The sequence below is a fragment of the Gopherus evgoodei genome, unplaced genomic scaffold (genome assembly GCF_007399415.2).
Source record: "Gopherus evgoodei ecotype Sinaloan lineage unplaced genomic scaffold, rGopEvg1_v1.p scaffold_74_arrow_ctg1, whole genome shotgun sequence".
NCBI classification, from domain to species: domain Eukaryota; kingdom Metazoa; phylum Chordata; order Testudines; family Testudinidae; genus Gopherus; species Gopherus evgoodei.
In genome coordinates this window covers 460,318-485,352 of record NW_022060095.1, presented here as the reverse complement: position 1 = coordinate 485,352, position 25,035 = coordinate 460,318, and the positions used below count along the sequence as shown (strand labels likewise).

The following is a 25,035-nucleotide window of genomic DNA, read 5'->3' as shown; positions in this document are numbered from 1 at the left end:
GAGAGGGAGTTGACTCTGGTAACCTCCTTGTTACCTCATCTTCCACCCTCCCCCATGTGTCTCTGCTCATGTCAGTGTGTCACCTTCTGATCATAATGCCACTAGCCTCAGCAGAGCTCCCAGACAGGAGCTACATCACGAGAGGGTTATGGTACTGAGAGTTAAATACATCACAGGGAGGGTGTAATTATCCTGAAATGAAGCATTACAGTCCAAGAAGTGAAACAATTCAAGTACTTCATTACTTAAAATTACTCTTGAAAGGATTGTATTGTTATGAATAAGTTGCAATAAATGTTGATTACACTGTACACATACACACATGAAAAAATATGAATATAGGTAAAATACAGAAATGCTTCTGGAGAAAGTCAAGTTTGATTTAAGGATATTTACACTATATTTTGTGTGTGACATTGACAGTTTCTCTTTGAACAGTTATATAATTTGGCTTTTGGAATCTCAACAGTTACTGTTATTAAATAACACTGCTCTACAGCCAAAATGCTTGTGAAATAAATGTAGTCCAGCTTTACTAATTCTGGGTCACTGAGAATGAAAATGATGCTTAAAATTGTTGATTGGTTCTAGTTTTCAAGATATGCTATTGGGCCTTGACTTGGGAATGGCGGAGGATAAGTGAGTTATAAAGGGAAGGGATCTCAATTTAAACCAGAAATGACTAAAATTCATCTTTGACTGGATCTGTGAATAAATCTATGACTGGGTTTGGACAGTACTTGCTTTTTAGGCAAAACAGTGAATGATGCAATCTGAAGCTGGTATTGCATCATACATGATATGAATTGCATCATGTTATTCCTAGAAGTCATGGATGATGCAATCATAACGAAGCTTACATCAATCACTCTGCTGAACAAATTGCCCTATATCAGCTCTAGAAATCATACAGTGTCATGCTCTCTTATTTGTCAGTGTTTGATTTTGCAAAGGGACACATTTCTGTTTAGCCAAAGTGAGCAGAGATGCCTGGTACTTGTGTGAACAGTGCGGATAACTTCTGCTATGTTTGTGGTGAAGTGACTTTTGCATCACCAAAGCGCAGTATAACCACTCTGGTTAAGAAAGCCTATCACCTTGATTTTGGCTGCAAAATTGGAGATCAGGACAAGAGGTGGGCCCCACACATATGCTGCAACACTTGTGCAACAAATCTTCACCAGTGGTTGAACAGGAAAAGGAAATCTATGCCTTTTGCAGTTCCAATGATTTGGAGAGAGCCAACAGATCATACCAGCAATTGTTCTGCATGGTGCCTCCAGTTGGGAAAGGTGTGTCAAAGAAGAAAAAGTGGACTGTGCATTGTCCAAACATTCCATCAGCTATACGCCCAGTACCCCACGGAGAAGGACTGCCAGTTCCTGATGCACCAGAATCATTCTCGCAGGTGGCCATCCTGCAGCAAAAAAACTTCAGGACCAGACTTCAAAGAGAAACTGCAGAGCTTCAATTCATCTGCAAATTTGACACCATCAGCTCAGGATTAAACAAAGACTGTGAATGGCTTGCCAATTACAAAACCAGTTTCTCCTCCCTTGGTTTTCACACCTCAATTGCTAGAACAGGACCTCATCCTCCCTGATTTAACTACCTCATTATCTCTAGCTTGCCTGCATATATATACCTTCCCCTGGAAATTTCCACTACATGCACCTGACGAAGTGGGTATTCACCCACAAAAGCTTATGCTCCAAAATGTCTGTTAGTCTATAAGGTGCCACAGGACTCTTTGCTGCTTTTACATTCTCACTTGAATCAGACAAGGAGAGGAAGAGGATGAAACTTCTGGTCCTGAACCATCAATGTCACAGGACCCCCATTTTCTCCCATCCTCCTCCTCCTCTGAACCACACCTCATAACATAAGGTGAACTGAATGACCTTGTCAGGGATTTGAAACTACCCAAGAGTAAGGCAGAGCTGTTGGGCTCCAGACTACAGCAGTGGAATCTCCTGGCAGGCTATCAGGGCAAATGGAGCCCATCAATGCTTGCAGACTATTGCTGGACAGTGACAAGAGATGCTCAATTTAATGAATACAAGAGACAAGCCAAGAAGCGCCGAGTAGACACTGAATAGGACTAAACTATGTACATAATAGTTTTTTGCCTTTTGTTTCATAATAAATTTTATTTATATAACCCTTTTGCTGATTTTTAAAGTGTTACATAAACAGGACAGGTGAAATATTATCATTTAAAGCAACCATAAACACATGAAAAGACCTAGGTTTACAATTTATGATTAAAACTCTATCTACACAATATACATAGACATAAAATGTAAAAACTTAAATATCTTAGAAACAGTAGCCAATCAGTTGTTTTAATTGTCATATTTGAATTCAGCACATCAAAATACATAATAAATATCACATTTTATCTCTGAAGCAGATGACTTCTCAAAAATTGTAGACCAGTGTAATTGTTGTCTGATGACCTCCCATAACTGAACATTGAAATTATAAACATTGAAAAAAAGGGCTTAAAATAAATATTTATATCAATTGAAATTAAAAGAAAGAAATAGACAAAATTAATTTTGTCAAACCTACTTAACAGCAATCATAATACACTAGGGGATGGAAATTTACAACTAAGGCACCAACCTTAATTCTGCTTGGCGCGGTTCAACTCTGTCCCTAGCAGCTGCCCTTTCTGTGGTGAGAAGGAGACCTTGGCGCACATTTATTTGGAGTGCGCCAGGCTGCAGCCCCTGTTCCGGCTCCTCCTGAATATTTTCTTGCGTTTTTGGTTGCACTTTTCCCCTCACCTTTTTATCTACACGCTCCCCATCCGTGGCCCCACAAAGTCGCGGGATCTCCTTCTCAATCTCCTTTTGGTCCTGGCCAAACTGGCCATCTACAACACCAGGGAGAGGAGGTTGGCTGACAGGATTTCCTGCGACCGTAGGGCCTATTTCCGTTCCTCCGTCTGTTCACGCATCTGGGCAGAGTTCCTCTGGGCGGTGTCCACTGGCTCCCTTGACGCCTTTGAGGAGCAGTGGGCCTTGTCCGGGGTTCTCTGCTTGGTGTCCCCATCAGGTTCCTTTCATTTAGCCCTATGACCTCACTCCCAATCCTGTGTTTTCGTTAGTTGTCCCCCATAATTACTTGGTGTCCCAGACCTGTGGGTCCTCCCCTTAGGCTGGGGGGAGGCCCTTTAGAAGTGGGCGGGCTTCACCCGCTCACCCCCGCTGGATGCCAATAGGACCAACCTTAATTCTGCCCTGTAGTGACACCAGGCAATTGCCGTAGGGCAACAAATTAGGCATTTTAGTGTATAAGGTTCCAGATTAGATCATACCGAGTTGTAAAGACACATGATATCTTTTCCTCAGGATAACACCTTCACTAGGTGGGTGGTTTGTTTTTTTTTTGGTAATTCCCAGAAGGCAATAGATAGCAACTTCATAACTGATAAATAAAATTCTGTTTCATATTTCTGGGGAGTGTCTATAATTTTGTGCTAGGGGCCAGGTCCTTGGAGAGACGGAACCTTGGTTTCCTTTTAACTTGTCCATGCTCAGCAGCTTCTGGAATTTGGTTCAAAGTATTTACATATTTCCCTGGCCTTTTCTTAAAAGTGTTGCTTTAAAAAGTGGGGAAGGGCAGGAACTGACTGCAGGATCAGTAGCTAAGTCCCTTAGATATTTATAGCTCATCGGAAAGAGGACGGGGATCGGTGGGTGTCTGGGGATTTAATAATAAACACACAAATATCATTGTTCTTAATGAATGTTCATCTTCTAATTCCCATAACCCACTAATTATCCCTGGCTGCCCCCAGGACTCTGGGGAGGGAGAACTAGTAAACTCCTGTGGCCAGTGTGGAACCTAAGGCACAAGGATCTTTCAGTGGCCGGCTCAGAGTCACCCAGAGTGAAATTCACTTCACTGGATAAATCCCTAGTTGCAGAGCTTGGCAGAGGGATGAGGAGCTGAATTCCATCCCCCATTATTGCACGTAGACCCCCCCTCCAATTCTCACCCTGATCTCAGACACTCCCCCAACCTTCCCCTGCAGTGATGGACCCGCTTGATGCTTCCAGAGCCATCTGCCATGAGACCTTGAGGGAACAGAGGTCCAGCTCCAGAATTACTGCCTGTGCCCACAGCCCCCATGCTCTGCAGATTGGTGTAGCTGTACCCAGCCCATACACCCACCACACACAAACGTCCTCACAACACACATCCCAGGCTGGGGAAGGACCATCTGGGGCTGCTGCAATCTCTCTTTGCCGCTGTGAGAGGAAAAGGGTGGTCCCTCATATAGGACACAAACATACCCAGGGGCAGAAGGGAAATGTAGTTTCTTCCAGGGGATTGAAAATGTTTGATTTAGAGTCCTGAGCTCTGTCTTCCTGTTTGTCTCCTTCTGCCACTTGCTCTCTTGGATCCAAGATCTCTTGGAGAGAAAAGGTAGGTAAGTTAATTTCTTTTAGAACCAATTAAAAACCCCTCTCTTTAATATCTTGGGACCAACATGGCTACAACAACTCTTTTCCCTTTGTACCCCCTCCCACTCTCACCCTCCCTCAGCTGAGATTGTCCCATGTGATGGGAGAGTAAGGGTTCAGTCCTGTAACTGGATTGGGTCTTGCCAGCACTGGTGGGAGTGAAAGCCTGTGTGCATTAATGACAGCAGCAGCTCTGAGACTCGACACATAGGGAGAAGAGATGGGAGTGAGCAGGTTATGTTTGTGCTGGGTATGAGTTACTCGTGGGAATTCTGTGCCACTGCGTACACCCAGAATTCACGTCCAGCAAAGAATTTATTTTTTTGCATGAAGAAAATAAATTCTGCCCGAGAAGTGCTGCAGTTCTGCCTTTCACCCGCCCTGTCGCACCAGAGCAGCCAACAACCAGCTGGGTTGATCTTGGTGGGAAATTGTTGCCCTGAGCTGTACCCCAAATGGGAAGAGAGTTAGTGGGTGCAACTTGGAAGAGTCCTGAGACATGGCTGCCTCCGGGGGTGGGGAAAGGGTGGTCACTGTTTACGCACAAGAGGGTGTGGAAAGGGCACAGGAGTAGCAAACGTCCCCTGTGGAGACTGCCCAGCCCCAGATTATCCAGTCTCAAGTGCTTCTTCCCCCACCATACCCCAAACCTCTTCAGCCCTCCAACAATCAGTTGCCAGTCTTCCCTTGCTGCCACCCCTTCCTGAGTGGCAGAGAACCTCTAAGCCAGTAGTGTGTCAAAGCTCAACCCTCTGGCTGAGTCCTTGAGCCACTTTCTTCCACTCTCAGGGTACCATGCCACAGGGGCCCCACAAATCTACATTGCTTAGGCTTTGGCTTCAGCCCCGGGGGGGTGGGGCTCATGGCCCTGGACTTCAGCCCTATGTCCTGGGATTTCAGCTTTCTGCCCTGGACTTCAGCGAGTCTAATGCTGGCCTTGTTTGGGAACCCCCCTGAAACCTAGTGTCCCTGGAGCAGCCCCTGATCCCTGGTTGAGAACCACTGCCTTACACCACAAATCATAGAATATCAGGATTGGAAGGGACCTCAGGAGGTCATCTAGTCCAACCCCCTGCTCAAAGCAGGACCAATTCTCAATCATCCCAGCCAGGGCTTTGTCAAGCCTGACCTTGTCCCAAAGGACCAGTCACTTACTTAGGTCAGTTGAATCTTAGACCTCACAACAAAGACCACACTTGTAGCCAGTCCTGTAACAACCTGTATTAAGACTTATTTAAAAGGAAATGAGAGTTGTTTACGAAGTTAAAACAGGTAATCCTGTAGATGCAGACAAGTTACAGTCTTAAATTTCAAAAGATAATAGAAGCTTCTATAATAAGCAAGCTCTGTATCTTCCTTAGGACTTACCTAGGCAAATCAGCTGGGGATCTCTTGCTTATGCCTAGAAACTTTGCCCCCCAGAATCCAAGCAGCATACAAATAATCAGTTCCTTCTGTGTGGGTTTTTTTATCCTCTTCCTGCCATGTGCTCTGAACTGCAAACACAGCTAATGGGAAGTCAAGAGCACAATAACAGTCTTGTCTTCTTTAACATCCCGTAATAGTCTCTCTGGTGTTGATGGACCTTTCCTACCAGGCAGGGTGTAATGCATTTGGTTGCCAATCAGCACTTTACTTAGGTAAAGTCTCTGTCCTGTCTGGTGATTTACAGAACCACAGAGGCTTACAATGCAACTAGTCAGATATTAACCTAGGCAGCAACTCAGAAGCATTCAATAAAGTCTAAACACATTCTTATAATCCTAATACTTGTTTTAGCAATACTGACACAGGTGAGTCAGACTGATTGCAGCTATGTGTTTGTCCACGTTCAATTAAGACATGGGGGCTTTTGCAAGAGCTAACACCTCATCTGCCAATGTCACAAGCAGGATGGGCAGGGATGGTGTCTCTAGCCTCTGTTTGCCAGAAGCTGGAAATGGGTGACAGGGGATGGATCACTTGATGATTACCTGTTCTGTTCATTCCCTTTGAAACACCTGGCATTGGCCACTGAGCTAGATGAACCATTGGTCTGATGCAGTGGGCAGCTCTTATGTTCATAGTCTCTATGAGGCATATCTACTCATTTGGCTTCACTGGGGAGCCACAGAAAGAAACAAGATGTGCTGACACAAGAAGGCCCAGTCTCAGAGCCCCCAGGGTCACGCTTGTCAAAAGCTAAAACTAGGCCCAGCCCATGAAAGGGGGCACTGCTAGGACAGACTGTATAAAGGATGGAGTATCAAACCACTTTGTCCCCAAGGCAGCTGTCTTAGGTTTACAATGACAGGGAGAATCCCCCAAAGTGACTTCTTTGAAGTCATCTAGTCCAGTCCCCTGCACTCAAGGCAGGACTCAGTATTATCTAGATAATCCCTGACAGGTGTTTGTCCAGCCTGCTCTTAAATATCCCCAATGATGAAGATTCCACAACCTCCCCAGGCAATTTATTCCAGTGCTTAACCACTCTGACGGTTAGGAAGTTTTTTTCCTAATCTCCATCCTCAACTGCCCTTGCTGCAATTTAAGCCCATTGCTTAATCTTGTCCTATCCTCAGAAGTTAAGAAGAATAATTTTCCTCTGGCATCTTTGTAACAACCTTTTATGTACTTGAAAACTGTGATCATGTCCCCTCTGATTCTTCTTCAGACTAAACAAACCCAGATTTTTCAATCTTCCCTCATAGGTTATGTTTTTTAGACCTTCCATCATTTTTGTTGGTCTTCTCTGGACTTTCTCCAATTTGTCCACATCTCTTCTGAAATGTGGCACCCACAACTGGACACAGTACTCCAGTTGTCGCCTAATCAGTGTGAAGTAGAGCAGAAGAATGAATTCTCATGTCTTGCTTACTTTACTCCTGCTAATATAACCTAGAATGATGTTTCCTTTCTTTGCAACAGCATTACGCTATTGACTCATATTTAGCTTGTGATCCACTATGACCCCCAGATCCCTTTCCACAGCACTACTTCCTAGGCACTCATTTCCCATTTTGTATGTGTGCAACTGATTGTTCCTTCCTAAGTGGTGTACTTTGGATTTGCCCTTATTGAATTTCATCCTATTTACTTCAGACCATTTCTCCAGTTTGTCCAGATCATTTTGAATTTTAATCCTATCTTCCAAAGCACTTGCAACCCCTCCCAGCTTGGTATCCTCTGCAAACTTGATAAGTGTGACAGAGAGATTGCTACTGGGAGGGTTTCACCATGTCTCAGAGGGTTACACCCTGGTGGGAAGGGGCTAGGCCTCTACTGGAATAAGGTCACTCTGTGCTTCACAGTGTGGCAGAACCTAGAATGTCCATTAGCAGGGGAAAATCTTGTGGGGGAATCAGTATGTGGAATGGACGAAAGCCCCATCTGAATTCTCTCAAATTGCCCTTCTCATCCTGTCAGGCTACAGAATAACATTCACGTTTGCTCCAGATCATCCCATCCTCCCAGGGGGAAAGAAATGGCTGTGATGGAGCTAGCTCAGGTAAGAGATTATCACGAAGCTGGTGGTGGGCTCTGCTTGGAGTGAGAGGAGCAGTAAAGACATAGGAAGGTGGTAGCTGCTACAGGTGGTGGGAGGTAGGAAATAACAGGATGTGACAAATCTGCTGAGACTTGTGTAATCTAGGATGTGATGGGTTGTCACCCCCAGAATCACAGAATCATAGAATATCAGGGCTGGAAGGCACCTGTCAAAGTTAGAATCAGGACTCACAATTTGTCAGACCACTCTGTTTTATTAGCACAGCGCTCTGCCAATAACATTCAGAATATGTGAGCGGCCATGCAAGGCCAAAACAGTCTTATTTATACAGATAAAAGAGCGGGAATCAGACAAAAGAACAAAGAAAGCAAAACTGTAAAATTCACCTGGGGCACAGCATGCATATCCTACTTCCTTACTAACTCTTTATGGATCTGAGGCTAATACTTCACCAATTGCCCTTAAATGGTGCAATTGTTCTATGTGAATGTCTGTATTCCTGACACCTGGATTGCAGCATTCCAACAGTTTTTCTTAAAGGTACAGACAGCATTTCTTTAATCCTTTCTATTTTCACAATATAATTCATTCTACTTTCACAATCCCTCCTTTTGGTCAAGCGCACGCCATGACCAACAATTACTGGGTTCCACAAATTAACCGTTTCTTATATTTTTGTTCATCAGTGATATTCAAAATCATTATATTAGCACTCTGTTTTGGGGCAGCCATCTTGGTGACACAATTCTGGATACAACAGATTAACTGAAAGCATACAAAAATCACTAAGATTTCAAACAGGATAGTTAGGGCTCCCTGAAACAACCAGTTTCCTATGCCAGAGAAATTGAACAGGTTACTTAGCCACTTCCATAAAGAACTCAGCTCTTCATGAGGATGATATGCGATTTGTTCTAAGTGGCTATAGCGATCTATTACCTTATTGGTATTGTATAAACATACAACATTGTTTTCCAGTGAGAGCACAGGTCCCTCCTTTGGCCGCGAGCACTATGTCCAATGCCTGACGGTTCTGGAGGGCCACCTGTCCGATCGCCTCTGTTTCCTTGGCCAGGGCTCTTAAACTTTCTCTGGTTTTATTTGCCATTATTTAACTACTTAGGAGCCTTTTTGCCTGATGTATTGCTCCCCCAAGTGGGGTAAAGGAACTGCCAATAGCCTCTTCCCAGGTGTCATTACTGTTCCATATTGTGTTAAACAGACAAGGTCCTCCAGTGAGGTCTGGGTAATTGAGTGGGATAGCCAGGACAGGAACACCAGTTTGAGAGTGGGCTGGGATGTGGCTGCAGACCCAGCATTTAGAAATAATAAGGGTCTGAGCTATCCACACTTGCTGCTGGATAAAAGAATTGTCATTGTGTGCACCCCAGACCTTAAGATACCAGCAGCCGAGGAACAGGCGCTACCAGAGCTGCATGTTGGAGGCAAGGCCCTTCTGGTTCTGACAACCTCAACTGAGGGAACTGCACTCACAGTTTTAAGTCCACCAGGCAGCAGGCGCTCGGCTCACTACTGCTTCTTCTTGGGCCTTGCTTTATGTAGTCATCTGCTTCTGGCAACCCTTACGAGAGCGTAGATTGTAAGGTATTGCAGGCTGTTCCTCTACGTCTTCTTCTGGAGTCAAAAAAATTGACTCTGCGTGGTCCTGAGGTGGTGGTTGGTTCACTGGGGTCTGTGCATTCTTACACTGCGAAGCATGTATCCACTCTGAGATGCCAGACAGTTTAACAGCCGTCCCTTGACTCTGGCTGTAACAATGGCCTTCACACCTTATCTTTTCCTGATGCATACATTCCTCATTCACACAAATAGATTTGAGAATACAAACAGTACTATTTTATATTGAACAAAAAAAACATTGCAAATTAAACCTTGCTAAGTTTTACAATTGATAACTAAGACAATTTACATTGAGACCCAGGCCTTCAATGTTTCTCTAATTTACTTAACACAGACACAATAGAGAATCCTGTCTCATACTACCTAAATCTTAAAACAAAGAGTTAGAGAGGGCCCAATTTGTAATGCATATGGGAAAACAGAATCCTATAGTCCCAGGGGGTCATTTCTTTCTGCTATTTAAAAATAGTGACTAGCAGGATGAAATCAAATTATACTTTAATTCTTATGGGATATTATAAAATCCTGCTCCTACATATCCCCCTTTTGACACTAAGATTATTAATCGCCAGCGTCACTTCTTATTTAGTCCACGTAATAGAAAATACTGGGAGGTGATTTGGGCCTGTGGCTTTAGCTTTACATACATTTGTTTTATCCACCAGCACATTTTAAACATTTCAATTAAACACATACAATGTAAAACCAAAAACAATTAGGGTAGTAATATTAGTATGCCAGTAGTTGTGGGAGACCATCCAGAAAATGTTATACCAATGGTAAGCTGTTATGCTTTTATGCAGTGGCAATTTTTAACATGTCCCCATTTGCGTGTATAATATGAATAGTTCAGTTTTCCACATTTTTGTTTTTATTTTTTTAGGAGCCATGTTACCTTTTTACCTTTTAACAGATGATTGGTAACTGTTTGCCATTTAATGCCAAGGTTGATAGAGAACTCAGCTAAATCAGTGCTTACAGTAAGCGGAGACTCTTTTGTTGTTGTTGTTGTGGCAAATAGTAAATGTGATTATTGGTAAACACAGTACTTACATTTACATTTGTCTTCTGGTGGGTTGCTAGCACTTTTTAAACACTTTTCCCCAAGAATTAACACATACACATAGTCCATTATACAGTACTTTGGATTATCTGAAAGACAAAAAGAACAGTTTTCTACCCCTTTTGAGGTGGCATTGATTATTGCTTAAAGATTTCATTCTTTTACAAATACCCTTCCTGACTGCAGGCAAAACAGAGGAATTACCCCCATATTTTCCTGTGTTTTTTTTTTTTTTAAATAGGCAGGCCAGGTTTTAATGGCTTCTACATTTTAAGGGTTATGCAAGAATTATTTCACTGTTTAGTTATTAAATTCATGAGGTGGTGTACCTCAAGTTTTGCCTCTTATATAGCAGACCAAGTTTGTAATGTTTTCCCTGCTGTGTTAAGCTTTAAGTTTATTCACAGGTTATAGCTGAGAAGCATCATTACCATATTACTTTAAAGGATTTTTCCAAAAATCATACACACTACAAGTTGTTACAGGGGTACTCACTAACATTAAAGTTATTTTAATGTTTAATATTAACAGTAACATTAGCATCAAATTTATTAAAGGTATCTTGTTATACCATGCCTTTTATGTAGGCAGTTTGTTTGCTGACCAGGTATGTTCTTTATTTGCAGCTTCGTTTGTGCTGGCAGTTTTCACCTTTTTTTTTATCAGTTAGGTAATTTGCATCAACACAGGCTAGGCTTTTGGATTCAAAGCCATCAGCAGAGCTCAGAGACTCTGTTTTAACACACAGGGATTTGAAAAAGAAAACACAGTCTATTAGGATTTTAATTCAGCAGCATGTTTCATTTGCATTTTTTTTTTACATCCCTTTCTACAATATACGCTGCACATGTCCTACGGAAAATGCACATTCTTTCTATACTATAACTTTTCAAAAACATTAGCCATATTAATTTTTACATAAGGTATAACTTTGTTTTGTTTTTTTTCAGAGTTTTCATGTACTTTTATTAAAGTGACAGTCTGATTACACATAGTCATTTTAAGGCTCAGTGTTTTTAACATTGCTTCTTTTTGTTTTGTGCACCTCACCTCTGCTGTTGCTTCAGAGGGTCACTGTTAACTTCTTATTCTGTCATTACAGCTCTTATCTGCTATTGTTACAAAAAACAAACCAAACAAACAAAAAGACTCCAGAATCTCTACCTATTCTCCTGATTCTGACTGCCCTATTGCAGCCATGACTTGGTCTTCATTTAAAAACATTTTAATTTTTGTAAAGAATCAAGTTACCCCTTAAGGGTTAAATGCTAAATCCCAAAGCCAAACAACACTAATTACCTGTGTCTTGCAAAAAGGTCTGTCAGTTTTGCAACTTTGAATCAAAGAGTCAAATGAATTTTTAGTGGCATTAAAAACAAAAACAAAATCAATGTATCTTACACCTACAAACAGTAGTTTTACAAACCAGATGTGTTGGTTTAGATTCTTAGAACTTTACATACACAGACAAATAGATACATACACATTTTCTTTTCCTTAACATTTTTTTTACACTGCTTTGTTTTTGCATAGCTGTATATATATAAGGATTATTTACAGGCACTCTTTTGGAAAAGGGCCCATTTTCCCTTCAGAATGTCTGCAAAGAAACCAAGAATTCTCTCTCTTTAACATGGTCCTTTTTAACATTTTCCACAAAGTTTAACTGCTTAATTCTCTCCAGCCTCTATAGTTAACTTTTCACTCTCTTTTCTTAAAGCACTTGTTTATGTTCCAAAATGACACCTTTATCACCTTAGATTGCACCCTTTTAAGTATTGTTCCAGGGGTTCATGCCTGCACTTACTACTTTTTTTTTTTACTCCTGACACTATTCCCTTAGGGCTTTCAACCTGTTTCTTTTCTGTTGCTTGCCTGCTTGTCTGGGCCCGATCCTGCTTTTTTCAGTGAACCGTTTGTGAATGATATTGTGGTTATTTCACAATTTTGAAAGAAATGTTCAAGGAAAGGGACCAGAAAGGGTGGGGGCTAGTTGAGGAGCCCCCCCCGCCCCCAATCTTGCTGAATTGGTAGTGGGACACTATAAAGAGTCAGTTTCTGAGGCAGACAACAAAGGGGAACAGAACAAGGGACTTTTTGTCCTTTTTACAATGAGATGGGAGTATGAAGGGGTTTGGATCGATCCGGGGTTTGGAGAACGGGGTAAAGGGGAGCGCTCGGTCTAGTGGTGGGAGAGGAGGCTTTTAATAAACTTTTAACTTATTATTTGAATAAGTGAGAGAGGCCAGTTTTGATTTTGTCCACCTATGATTTGCCTCTTCCCACCACTGCATGAAACAATTAACCTCTCCTTTAGCCAATTTAGTTTTAGGTTGGCCGAGTTTGTCCTTTAAGACATCCACTCAGTCTTTGTTCCAAGATTTTAACAGTGGCCACTGAGTTTTGGGATCCTCCTGAGTTAGCCTAGACCATTTTCCCAGAAATTTACAGGAGCCTGGACCCTTTTTACAGGCGTCTGGACCCATCCTAAATACATAAAATGAGCCGGCGTTCATTTAGGGAACTGTCCCGACTTAGACGTCTGGTTACCAGTACAGGAGGACTTTCACACACCAATCACACAAGAAGGAAATCCAGTTCGTCAGAGCGATGCCTGCTGCAACACATAAAAGGAGCCCACAGGCTACTGCCTCAATTGCCCTTGCTTTCACACTAAGGGTTTTACCCAAGGTGTGGTGCGGCTGCAATTGTGCAGATTTCACTCACTCAGACCGCAGGGACGGGAACCCCTTGGTCGGCCGATCCCCAGACAGAGACGGCACCCAGACTCAAACACTCCACAAGAGGACAGATAGACACAGAGACAGGACAGTCCTCAGTCCGGACAAAACACAGAAATAATTACCTGACCAGATTCCTGATGTCAGATCCCGGGATCCCTACCAGAACAGAGTGGGAACCAACAGGTTCGATGGCGTAGACCTCACTGTGGCTGTGCGCCTTTCCGCTCTAGTGGGGGACCACTTGGGCCAAATGCCCAGGTGCCGGCTGCTACGGTCATCCCACAAAAACAGTCAGGAATCACACAGCCCCAGTGAAGACGGTTGCCATCTCGGTGGAACCTCCAAATTGTCAAAGTTAGAATCAGGACTCACAATTTGTCAGACCACTCTGTTTTATTAGCACAGCGCTCTACCAATAACATTCAGAATATGTGAGCGGCCATGCAAGGCCAAAACAGTCTTATTTATACAGATAAAAGAGCGGGAATCAGACAAAAGAACAAAGAAAGCAAAACTGTAAAATTCACCTGGGGCACAGCATGCATATCCTACTTCCTTACTAACTCTTTATGGATCTGAGGCTAATACTTCACCAATTGCCCTTAAATGGTGCAATTGTTCTATGTGAATGTCTGTATTCCTGACACCTGGATTGCAGCATTCCAACAGTTTTTCTTAAAGGTACAGACAGCATTTCTTTAATCCTTTCTATTTTCACAATATAATTCATTCTACTTTCACACACCTCAGGAGGTCATCTAGTCCAATCCCCTGCTCAAAGCAGGACCAATTCCCAACAAAATCATCCCAGCCAGGACTTTGTCAAGCCTGACCTTAAAAACCTCTAAGGAAGGAGATTCCACTACCTCCCTAGGTAACCCATTCCAGTGCTTCATCACTCTCCAAGTGAAAAAGTTTTTTACTAATATCCAACCTAATACTCCCTCAGTGTGCAATCTGGGGGGCTTCTGGGAACCACTGTGCCCTCTAACCCTCAAGCTGGGCTGCCCCTTCTCACACTGCTTTGCTGGAGATTCAGCCAGCCTCTCCAGGCCTTGTTATCACCCAACACAATAGCAGGTGGTGCCATACACCCAACTAAGCTACCTGAGTGCTTTACCTAAGCCACTCAAGAAGGGATAGATGACAACAGCCAATTTCCCAGCTTCCCAACCTTGCACATTTGCTGTAGTATACATTCCGAATTATATCTTATAGTGCACAGGGATCTCAATAATGTAAGCTCATTAATATAATTTGCCTTTCTCTCAATATGGGAAAGATATGCGCAGCAAGTTTGTGCTAACCAGTCTCAGATTTTCCCCAGACACTTCACTAAAAATACTTAACACTGGTTAAGATAAAGCACAAAACAAGTTTATTAACTGTAGAAAGATAGATTTTTAAATGATTTTTGTTAGAAGAATAAAGGAGCAGGTTGACCTGGAGGCAGATATGAGTACAAGCTTCTTTATTGCGATACTTGTTCCTCTCGACCCAATTGTCAAGTAAACACTGGATTAGTTATATCACACTCCTTTTATCTAAGTTAGTATGTACACGCCTACATCCATTACAACATCCCAAACCCCTTATTAAGTAATAGAAACACCCATACTGTTAGTATACCTACCTCTATCTATTATTCATAGTTTTACGCATGTTATACAGACATTTTTACCTTCAAAATACAGTTCTTTATATTAATGTGTTGCTACAAATTTCCTTAATCAGCAGTTCTCAGGGGATGGAGGAAGAGGCAATGAGCAGTTCTCAGGGGACAGAGGAAGAGGCCATAAGCCAGGGCCTGTTTATGTAGCTGGGAAAGGAAGGGAGGTGAGATAACATTTCTTTTACTTTCTTTCACACAAAGGACATTCAGTCCAACAACTACATTTCTCATGCGGCTGCATCCTTATCAATTCTTACAAGCAACAGGGAAAGGAAAAATATGGCAACTTATTTATTAAGCAAAGAATTTCTCATCCTAACTGATGATACAAGCAGTCCCCCAAGTTTCCATACATAAGCTAGAAATCCCTTTACCCTTGGACCAGCACTTCCCTCACTTCAGTCTTTGTTCCTCAGGTGTTTCCAGGAGTTCTCTTGTGTGGGGAATGAGGCCAAGAGATGTCACACCCCACCTCATGTAGCTTTTCCATATGGCAGAAAGCCTTTTTTCCAAACTCAGTTCAACTTGTAGAAAAATACAGGTACCAAAATGGAGTTCAGTGTCATGTGGTCTGGTCACATGCCCTAGCGTGCACTGCTGAGTCATAGTATCCATGACTCATAGGCTGGCTGACACATTCACAGGAAGGCTAAGCTCTTCCATAGTCCATTGTCTTTGTTAATGAGCCATCAGCACTGTCTGGCTTCTTCATTGTTGTACTTGAAAGGCTGGTTGTGGGTGTTACCCAGAGTAAGCACATTTGAAATACAGATACATAGTCAATATTCACAACTTCAGATACAAACATGATCTACGCACACAAATAGGATAATCGTATTCAGCATGTCATAACTTTTCCAGTGACACTGCGCATGACACATCTTGCACATAATGCATCATAATTATGACCTAATCCTATTATAATCATACCACCATGCTGAATATGGGGTGTAGTGTCAGATGGAGCCTAATTTCAAGGCACAGGAGTTGGGAATGGAACTTCCTCTCTTTGTGGAACAGGAAATAGCCCTCCAACAAGGGCTGAGAAAACGTCCCAGATGTCCAGTGCTGGAATCTGAATCTATTGACACTTCATTTGTTACTACCACCCCCAATCTTTGTGGTAACTGCAAACTTTATCAATGATGATTTTATATTCTCTTCTAGGTCATTGTTAAGAATGTTAAATAGCAAAGGGCCAAGATCCAGTCCTTGATGGAACCTGCTAGAAATAAATCCACTAGCCCATGGTTCCCCATTTACAGTCAAAGTTTTTAATCTTTTTAATGTATGCCATGTTTATTTTGTATCATTCTCGTTTTTTAGTCAAAATATTGTGATGAAACAAGTCATATGCCTTACAGAAGTCTAGGTATATTACATCAATAATATGAGCTGCAACCAAACTTTTGATCTCATCCAATAAGGATATCCAGTTAGTTGGATAGAATCTATTTTCTCTAAACCTTTGTTCATGGGTTCTGATTATATTACCCTCTTTCATTCTTTATTCATAAAATCCAGTATCGGCTGCTCCATTATCTTGTCCAGTATTGATCTCAGACCGACACTCTTGTAATCAGCCGGGTCATCTCTTTTACACTTTTTAAATATTAGCACAGCATTAGCTTTATTCCAGTCTTCTGGAATTTCTCCAGTGTTCCAAGTTCTAATTAAAATCAACAATAACAGTCCTCCACACTCCTCCACCAGGTCTTTCAAAACTCTTGCATACGTTATCTGGACCTGCTGATTTAAACATGTCTAAGGCCTTGGCTACACTGGCACTTTACAGCGCTGCAACTTTCGCGCTCAGGGGTGTGAAATAACACCCCCTTGAGCGCTGCAAGATACAGCGCTGTAAAGCCTTAGTGTAATCAGTGCCGCAGCGCTGGGAGCTCAGCTCCCAGCGCTGCAAGCTACACTCGTAGAAGATGTGGTTTACGTGCAGTGCTGGGAGAGCTCTCTCCCAGCGCTGGTGCTCCGACCACACTCACGCGCAGCGCTTTGAAATTTCAAGTGTAGCCATACCCTAACTTTAATAGCTGCTGATTAACGTCCTCATGAGTTCTTGTTGGAATGGAAAGAGTGTCTGTCATAAACAGATAAGTAAGAGTTAATAGAACAGAAGTACTTCATATCTCTTTTGCCTGTAAAGGGTTAACAAGATCAGTAAGCCTGGCTGTCACCTGACCAGAGGACCAATCAGGGGATAGGATACTTTCAAATCTTGAGGGAGGGAAGTTTTTGTGTGTGCTGTTAGTGTTTGGTTGTTGTTCACTCTGGGGGCTCAGAGGGACCAGACGTACAACCAGGTTTCTCTCCAATCTCTCCAATACAGGCTCTTATAAGTTCAGAATAGTGAGTACTAGGTAGATAAGGCGAGTTAGGCTTATGTTTGTTTTCTTTATTTGTAAATGTGTATTTGGCTGGAAGGAGTTCAAATTTGTATTTTGCTGAAAGGATTTTAATTTGTACTTGTATACTTAGGCTGGGAGGGTATTCCTAGTGTCTGTAGCTGGAAGACCCTGTAACATATTCCATCTTAAATTTACAAAGATAATTTTTACTGTTTTTCCTTCTTAAATTAAAAGCTTTTCTTGTTTAAGAACCTGATTGTCTTTTTATTCTGGTGAGACCCCAGGGGACTGGATCTGGATTCACCAGGGAATTGGTGGAGAGAAAGGAGGGCAGGGGGGAGAGAGGCTAATTTCTCTCTGTGTTAGGATTACTTTCTCTCTCAGGAAGAGTCTGGGAGGGGGAGAGAGAAGGAGGGGGGAAGGTGGATTTTCCTCTCTGTTTTAAGATTCATGGAGTTTGAATCACAGTGATCTTCCAGGGTAACCCAGGGAGGGGAAGCCTGGGAGAGGCATCGGTGAGGGAAAGGGTTTACTTTCCTTGTGTTAAGATCCAGAGGGTCTGGGTCTTGGGGGTCCCCGGGCAAGGTTTTGTGGGGACCAGAGTGTACCAGGCACTGGAATTCCTGGTTGATGGCAGCGCTACGAGTACTGAGCTGGTAACTGAACTTAGAGGAATTCATGCTGGTACCCCATCTTTTGGACGCTGAGGTTCAGAGTGGGGGATTATACCATGACAGTGTCATTGTCAACATCCTATGCTAGGAGTACAGCATCTTTTTTTCTCCAAATCCAGGAGAGAAATATTTATTCATGACTTTTACCTCTTCTGCATTATTTTTGATAATTCTGCCATTTCCGTCTAGTAATTTACCACTATCATTATTAGGATTAATTTTGTACTTAATATACTTTTTAAAACATCCTTCTCACTTATATTCTTTACTATTGACTTCCTCTTTCTTCCATATATTTTATTTGGAGAATGTTGTGATTCCTCACAGGGAGCCACCAGTAGGGTCCAGAGACAGCCCCATCTCCTACATCAAGCTCTGGCTAGTGAGTATGTGATAAATGTGAAGACCCTGCCTCCGTCTGTCAGCTGGGAGACAAAGATTCTCTCTTTCTACCCTGATGCTTCCTGGTTGCTCTAGGCAAGGTGAGGTGGGACTCTGTTAACATGTGCCTCCCGGAGCTTCCATTTACCTGGTGCTGCTATTCCGTGAATTGTGGAGTTGTGACAGGAGCAACAGGTACTGAGTGTTGGACTCTTGCTCTTTCAGGGGCTGGTGACCTTTGAGGAGGTGGCTGTGTATTTCACCAGGGAAGAGTGGGCTCTGCTGGATCCCACTCAGAGAGCCCTCTACAGGGACGTCATGCAGGAGAACTATGAGACGGTGGTCTTACTGGGTAAGGAGTCTTGTCCGCTCAGTTATTAGAAGCTGTAGGGTCTCTGAAAAACCTGAGTAGTAATAACTTTATTTGTCATCCATGTTTTGACAAGTTTCCATGCCCCCCTTTTTTTCCCCCTTATCTCCCACCCACTAGTATCATTTTTGAACATGTGCTTTTTGGTGCTGTCAGTCATTTTAAAATTGCATTTAATGTATCCTTATTGACTACATTAGTAACTGTATTAATAACTGTAGCTTTCATGTCTTTTCCTCATTTTAAGAGGAGAATAGACTACCTGTGGAATTCTGAATTGAGTAAATAGGTGTATGACTCATGCATGGGTTGTGTAACAATCAGATGAGCTCTTTAGGAGAGCGTGTAATGTCATCGTTCAGGGTCCCATGAGTGAAGGGATAAGAGAGCTGTGGGAGGGGCGGAGAAGGGAGTCAGTAGATAATTCTGGAGTGCCAGGACATGGGGAGGGTGTGTGCAGGATTAGAGCTAAGAAGCAGCAGGGAGGGATGAGGTAGTGAGAGATGAGGAGGGAACACAAGAAGCTCCCAAGGTTCCAGGAGGTGGTGCTGGCTGAGAGTAATTGGAAGAAGGGGAGGGGAGTGTGGAGGTAGGGCATCCAGGAAGTGGGCTGGGTGGGTCAGTGGGAGAGAGGAGAGGTTTGAGGATCTAGAGCTGTGGGGGATCCCAGACCTTTATCCCTGAATCTCTACCCGAACCTTGTTGCTTTACAGCTTACACTCCAGTTTTATTTCTGTTCAGTTTCACTTTATTATACATTTTTCTCCCAAATATTATTATTTTAACTCTTGACCTCCCCCTCCCACTCATTACGCCCTCCCCATATAAGCTCCCCATCTCTATGCACAGCGACCCTGGCCACCGATGCTGAGTCCTTGCTGCATTCCTCCCTCCCATAGCAGGGCCGCTATCTAGGCAGAAATGGGCACTTTGTTGATGATCTCATAGGGTGGTAGTGTAGCCTGTACAATTTTTACACCCATAAAATTACATATTCTGAAGGCCTTCACACCAGTCGGGCTTATCTTTATATGCTGATACAGTCTGTTTCTCAGTGTTCCGTTTCCAGCTGTGATGTCGCAAAGTGTTTACCCTGTGTCCCCCTTCCCAGCTCTGGTGCCGCAGAGCTTTGCCTGTATCCCTGTTCCTGTTCTCTCCCTAACAAAGATTCGACATTCATGGGGCCTCATCTGGACTACTGTGTCCAGTTTTGGGCCCAATACTATAAGAAGGATGTGGAAAAAAAGGAAAGCATCCAGCGAAGGGCAACAAAAATGATTAGGGGACCGGAACACATGACTTCTGAGGAGAGGCTGAGGGAACTGGAATTATTTAGTCTGCAGAAGAGAAGAATGAGTGGGGATTTGATAGCTGCTTTCAACTACCTGTAGGGGGGTTCCAAAGAGGATGGATCTAGATTGTTCTCAGTGGAAGCAGATGACAGAACAAAGAGTAATGGTTTCAAGTTGCAGTGGGGAAAGTTTAGGTTTAGGTTGGATATTAGGAAACACTATTTCACTAGGAGGGTGGTGAAGCACTGGAATGGGTTCCCTAGGGAGATGGTGGATCTCCATCCTTAGAGGTTTTTACGGTCAGGCTGGACAAAGCCCTGGCTGGGATGATTTAGTTGGGAATTGGTCCTGCTTTGAGCAGGGGGTTGGACTAGATACCTCCTGAGGTCCCCTCCAACCCTGATATTCTATGATTCCAATTTCCTTTCCCCCTCCTGTTTGACTCCATTTATAGAGTAATATTCTAAGCTATACCTTAACCAATCATTGCGCTGAAATTTAACTAGCCAATTCTAACATATTGTGACATAACCCAGGCATCGGTCACCTTTCAGAAGTGGTGTGTTGAATCTTCATTTATTCACTCTAATTTAAGGTTTCATGTGCCAGTAATACATTTTAATGTTTTTAGAAAGTCTCTTTCTATAAGTCTATAATACATAATTAAACTATTGTACGCAAAGTCAATAAGGTTTTTAAAATGTTTAAGAAGCTTCATTTAAAATTAAATTAAAATGCAGAGCCTCCTGGACCAGTGGCCAGGACCCGGGCATGTGAATGCCTCTGAAAATCAGCTCGTGTGCCAGCATACGTTGCCTACTCCTGCTCTAACCAATTATAAACCACTACCCTAATTAACTTACAGCTAGCAACATTAATTGTACAGGAGAGAGAAACAATTAGAGAACCAGACTGATTAACAATGTAAAAGTGATGGTCATAAAGATAAAGGTATACAGAAATGAGGGTTTCATCAACCACATTGATAAGTGATTTCTTGCCAGACAGGATGCTATCAAATTAAGGTTTCTTTAACCATCTTAAGATCTTAAGATCCGGACAGGATCATCTTCCTAACAGCCCAATAGTACCTTATTTCAGTGTGACTGGTTTGGGATATGAGGATGTGACCCTTCGCTTCTCAGATAATGGCTGCCCCTGCTGCTTAGCCAAAGACCTTAGCCTAAGAACAAGGCCTCAGACTATCCTAGTGAGAGAAGGCCCATACACAGGCAGACTATGATTTTGATTCTTCGTTTTTATACCCCAGTAAGTAGCTGAGTGATAAAAATACACCTAAGTTCTTAAAGTATAGGCTTTACAGGCAGGCCTGAATATCTCTATTCTAACAGTGGGTTCTACCCCTTCCCCCATTCTGTGTCTGTCTTCTCTATTTAGATCGTAAATTCTTCAGGGCATGGGCCATCTACTATTCTCTGTTTGTTCTTTGCCTAGCACAATGAGGACCCAGTGTTAGTTGGTTCTTGGGCACTAAGGTAATGCATATGATTTATAATAATAACAACTCTCCTGCCACTTTGAGCCAAGGAAGCTGGCCTTGGGATGTTACTGCTTAAAAATGAGCTGGGGTTAAAATAATGGAATATTCTTTGTGACAAGTATCCCACAAATTCCACTTACCTTCCTTGTTTTCTTTGCTTTGAACAGGGTTTCCAATTTCCAAACCTGATGCTGATCTTGCAGCTGGAACGAGGGGAAGAGCCTTGGGTCCCAGACCTCCATAGCTCTGAGAAAAAAGTGCTCCCAGGAGCTGCCTGCACAGGTGAGGAATTGATTAAACCAGCTCAAAAACTGTTTGGGAATGCAGGAAATATTTGGGATGCCCTACAAAGACCTTGTGAGCTCTCCAAGTTCAGGATTGTTCCGTGCAGATGTAGAATCATTATGGCAGATGTCACTCATGGCTTCCCTCCTATTCTGACTGACAACTGGCAGAAGGTCCTTCCCTGATCTCGCTTTCCCCTGTGTGTTCTGGTGAGATGCGGACCAAAACTGATCCCTTTCTCTGTCCTCTGGGAAAGGGTTTGGGGAAAATCAGCTCCTGATAGGTTTGATCTCTCCCACACATGTTTTGGTTTGTTCACCCCTTTTTCCAGTACTCTCTCTGAGATTTCCTTTCTTTCCAGTGCAGGGAGTGACCTGTGTCTGGATTCTCTCTGTTTCCCATCAAGTGATAGGATGGTGAGTGATAATGAGGAGGAGAAACCCCGTCAGGAAGATGCTGAGCAAGTAGAACCACGTGGAACATTATCAGGAGGATTCAAAGGGAATGTTTCCAGGAGTTGTGCACTCCCAGAAAAAGCAAAACCCAGTGAGACTCAGGAGAGGGTAGAGGAAAACTTCAGTAGCCTCTCAGACCTTACTACAAATGAGAGAATCAGTGTGGAAGAGACACGCTACACATGCCATGAGTGCAGAAAAAGGTTCAAGAGGAGCTCTGCTTTTATCACACATCAGGCAATCCACAGAGGAGAGACGCCCTACGCATGCTCTGAGTGCGGGAACAGCTTCAGTTGGAGCTCAGACCTTGTTAGACATCAGAGAATCCACACAGGAGAGAACTCCTACATTTGCTCGGAGTGTGGGAAAAACTTCAGTCGGTGCTCAAACCTTATCAGACATCAGAGAATCCACGCTGGAGAGACACCCTACATGTGCTCTGAGTGCGGGAAAAGCTTCTGTGAGCGATCAGATCTTATCACACATTGTAAAATCCACACAGGAGAGACATCTTACACATGCTCTGAGTGTGGGAAAAACTTCAGTCAGCCCTCAAACCTTCTCATACATCGTAGAATCCACACAGGAGAGACGCCATACACATGCTCCGAATGTGGAAAAAACTTCAGTCAGCGATCAAATCTTATCACACATGAGAGAATCCACACAGGAGAAAAGCCCTACACATGCTCCAAGTGTGGGAAAAGCTTCAATGACCGCCCACACGTTATTAGACATCACAAAATCCACATGAGAGAGAACTGTAATAAATCCCTTGATTAGGGCTGGCCAAAGATTTTTTTTTTTAAATCACATTTGCTAATTCCCACATACTGATTTTTGCACCATCTTCCCCATGGCGCCTCAGCTCCACCAGATCAGTTTCCTGCTTCTGCCTTTTGCAGTTCACCTTTGTTTGGGGTCAGTCCTGTGATCTTTTCTATCAACTCCTTTCCTTTTGAGTCTATCGCAACCCTAAAGTGCACGCTTAAACACGGTCTCTTTATGGCCAATTGTCGGTCCACAGCCATTTTGTTTTAGTAAAAGGACAAGGTGGTCTCCTTTTTGGGTCAGATTCTTGTTCCTTAAAGGACAAGAAAGCCCCAAGGTGTCGTGTGCATAACCCTAGTGTGCTGGGTGCACCCTGTGAGCCGTTTACAGACATTGAAGCATGTCTCAAACAAAGAAGGAGCGTGCTTGCCAAGTACAGCCTCTGCTAACGTAGAAGGCTCCTGCTCGGAACCTGGAAGGTGAAGGAGCTAGGAGGCCAATCCGGTATCAACATACATAAAAGGGAACCAATCTGAGATTGACACGAGTAAAAGTCCCCAGACAATACTATGTCTCACACCAGAATCGGGAGGAGTTCCCGCGTGTCAGCTGAAAGCTCTGATCACCCTTTCAGCCAGGGAATTTCCTCTGGATTTCGCCAGTTCAGGTCATGTCATGTTAAATAAGACCACCTCCCCTAATTCACTATGCAATCGGTGTTTATGCTGCTGGTCAGCTGTATCTGGAGTATGGTATGTATTTTGTAATTTTTGCAAACATTTCTGCTCTTGCCTAATTTCTCCCCCTTCTCTACCCCCGTTTTCTGTTGCCTGCATTTACTTTATTCTGTGTATAAGAAAAGCGGTTCTTGTTTTTTTTCTCTTTCATAGCTTATCTTTGGCCTTGCTCCTTCCTTTTATGTGAAGCAGTATAGATAAGAGTTAACACTTTGCTCTCCCTAGCCAAAGTGTAATCTATTCCTGTTGTTAAAATAAACACAGCCATTTGGCTTTAAACCAACTCCGTTGTGTCCCGCTATTCCTCTCCCTTTAAATAGCCACTCAAACCTTACGTGTCACAGACAGAGTCGTAGGAGTGTGTCCCCCTCCTGCCAGGAATGTTCATCGCCTCTAGGTGGTAAAGAGGTTTGATCCCAGCAAGCTACACTGATGCAAAAACTACCTGTGCCTTACATCCAGTAGGGCTGTACATGGTGTTGGCTGCTCAAGTTAGTGATCTTGATGTAAAAAGGCAATTACAGTTGTAGAGCAGATGCAGCCCTGGTGCCGTGGTTGGCATTAGCTTTCCCCTTGATATGACCTAAACTCCATTACTTTTCCTAGTCTAAACAAACCCTGAGCATCACGGTTATACTCTTCCCCCATTTCAAAGCAATTGTTAGTCATAAAGTTCCCCCTTTGGGAACAAATTGTTTCATTCCCAGTTGCTCTGATGTTGCTTCACATTTTGCTGGGGAGCAGGTATTTTTACTACCATTTTCCTCACTTCAATATATTTTAACTATAACAAAGAGCAGGAACAGGGCAGGGATAGGAAGAATTGTCATTTCACCCTCTGTAACAACAGAAGAAGATAGGGTAAGTCAGAGGGATTCCGTTAGTCCCCATCACCATCTCAATCCCCCTGTTGTTCAGTTGGTTAGGTCAATATTTTTTCTAAAGGGCTGCGAAGATGATACCCCAGTAAATGACTTGTAACTAAGCAAAATACCCATGCATTGGGCTCCCAAAGCAGTTGTGGCCCAGGCCCTGCAGGAAGTCGCTCCTGAAGATATCTCCTTCCTAATCAGCTGCATGTTGCCTAATATTTGGGAAATGCAATCCCTGTGTAGGTAGAGATA

At 43.1% G+C, this 25,035-nt stretch overlaps 1 protein-coding gene across 1 annotated transcript; it reads left to right on the top strand.

Moving 5' to 3' along the window:
• Positions 1-4,422: 4,422 nt before the first annotated feature.
• On the top strand, positions 4,423-24,273 carry LOC115643862 (zinc finger protein 239-like). Its single transcript, XM_030547858.1, has 4 exons — positions 4,423-4,444; positions 7,884-7,965; positions 21,831-21,945; positions 22,315-24,273. The coding sequence occupies exons 2-4, from the start codon at positions 7,942-7,944 to the stop codon at positions 23,184-23,186; spliced, it is 1,011 nt and encodes a 336-aa protein (XP_030403718.1). The 5' UTR covers positions 4,423-4,444; positions 7,884-7,941; the 3' UTR covers positions 23,187-24,273.
• The last annotated feature ends 762 nt before the right edge of the window (positions 24,274-25,035 follow it).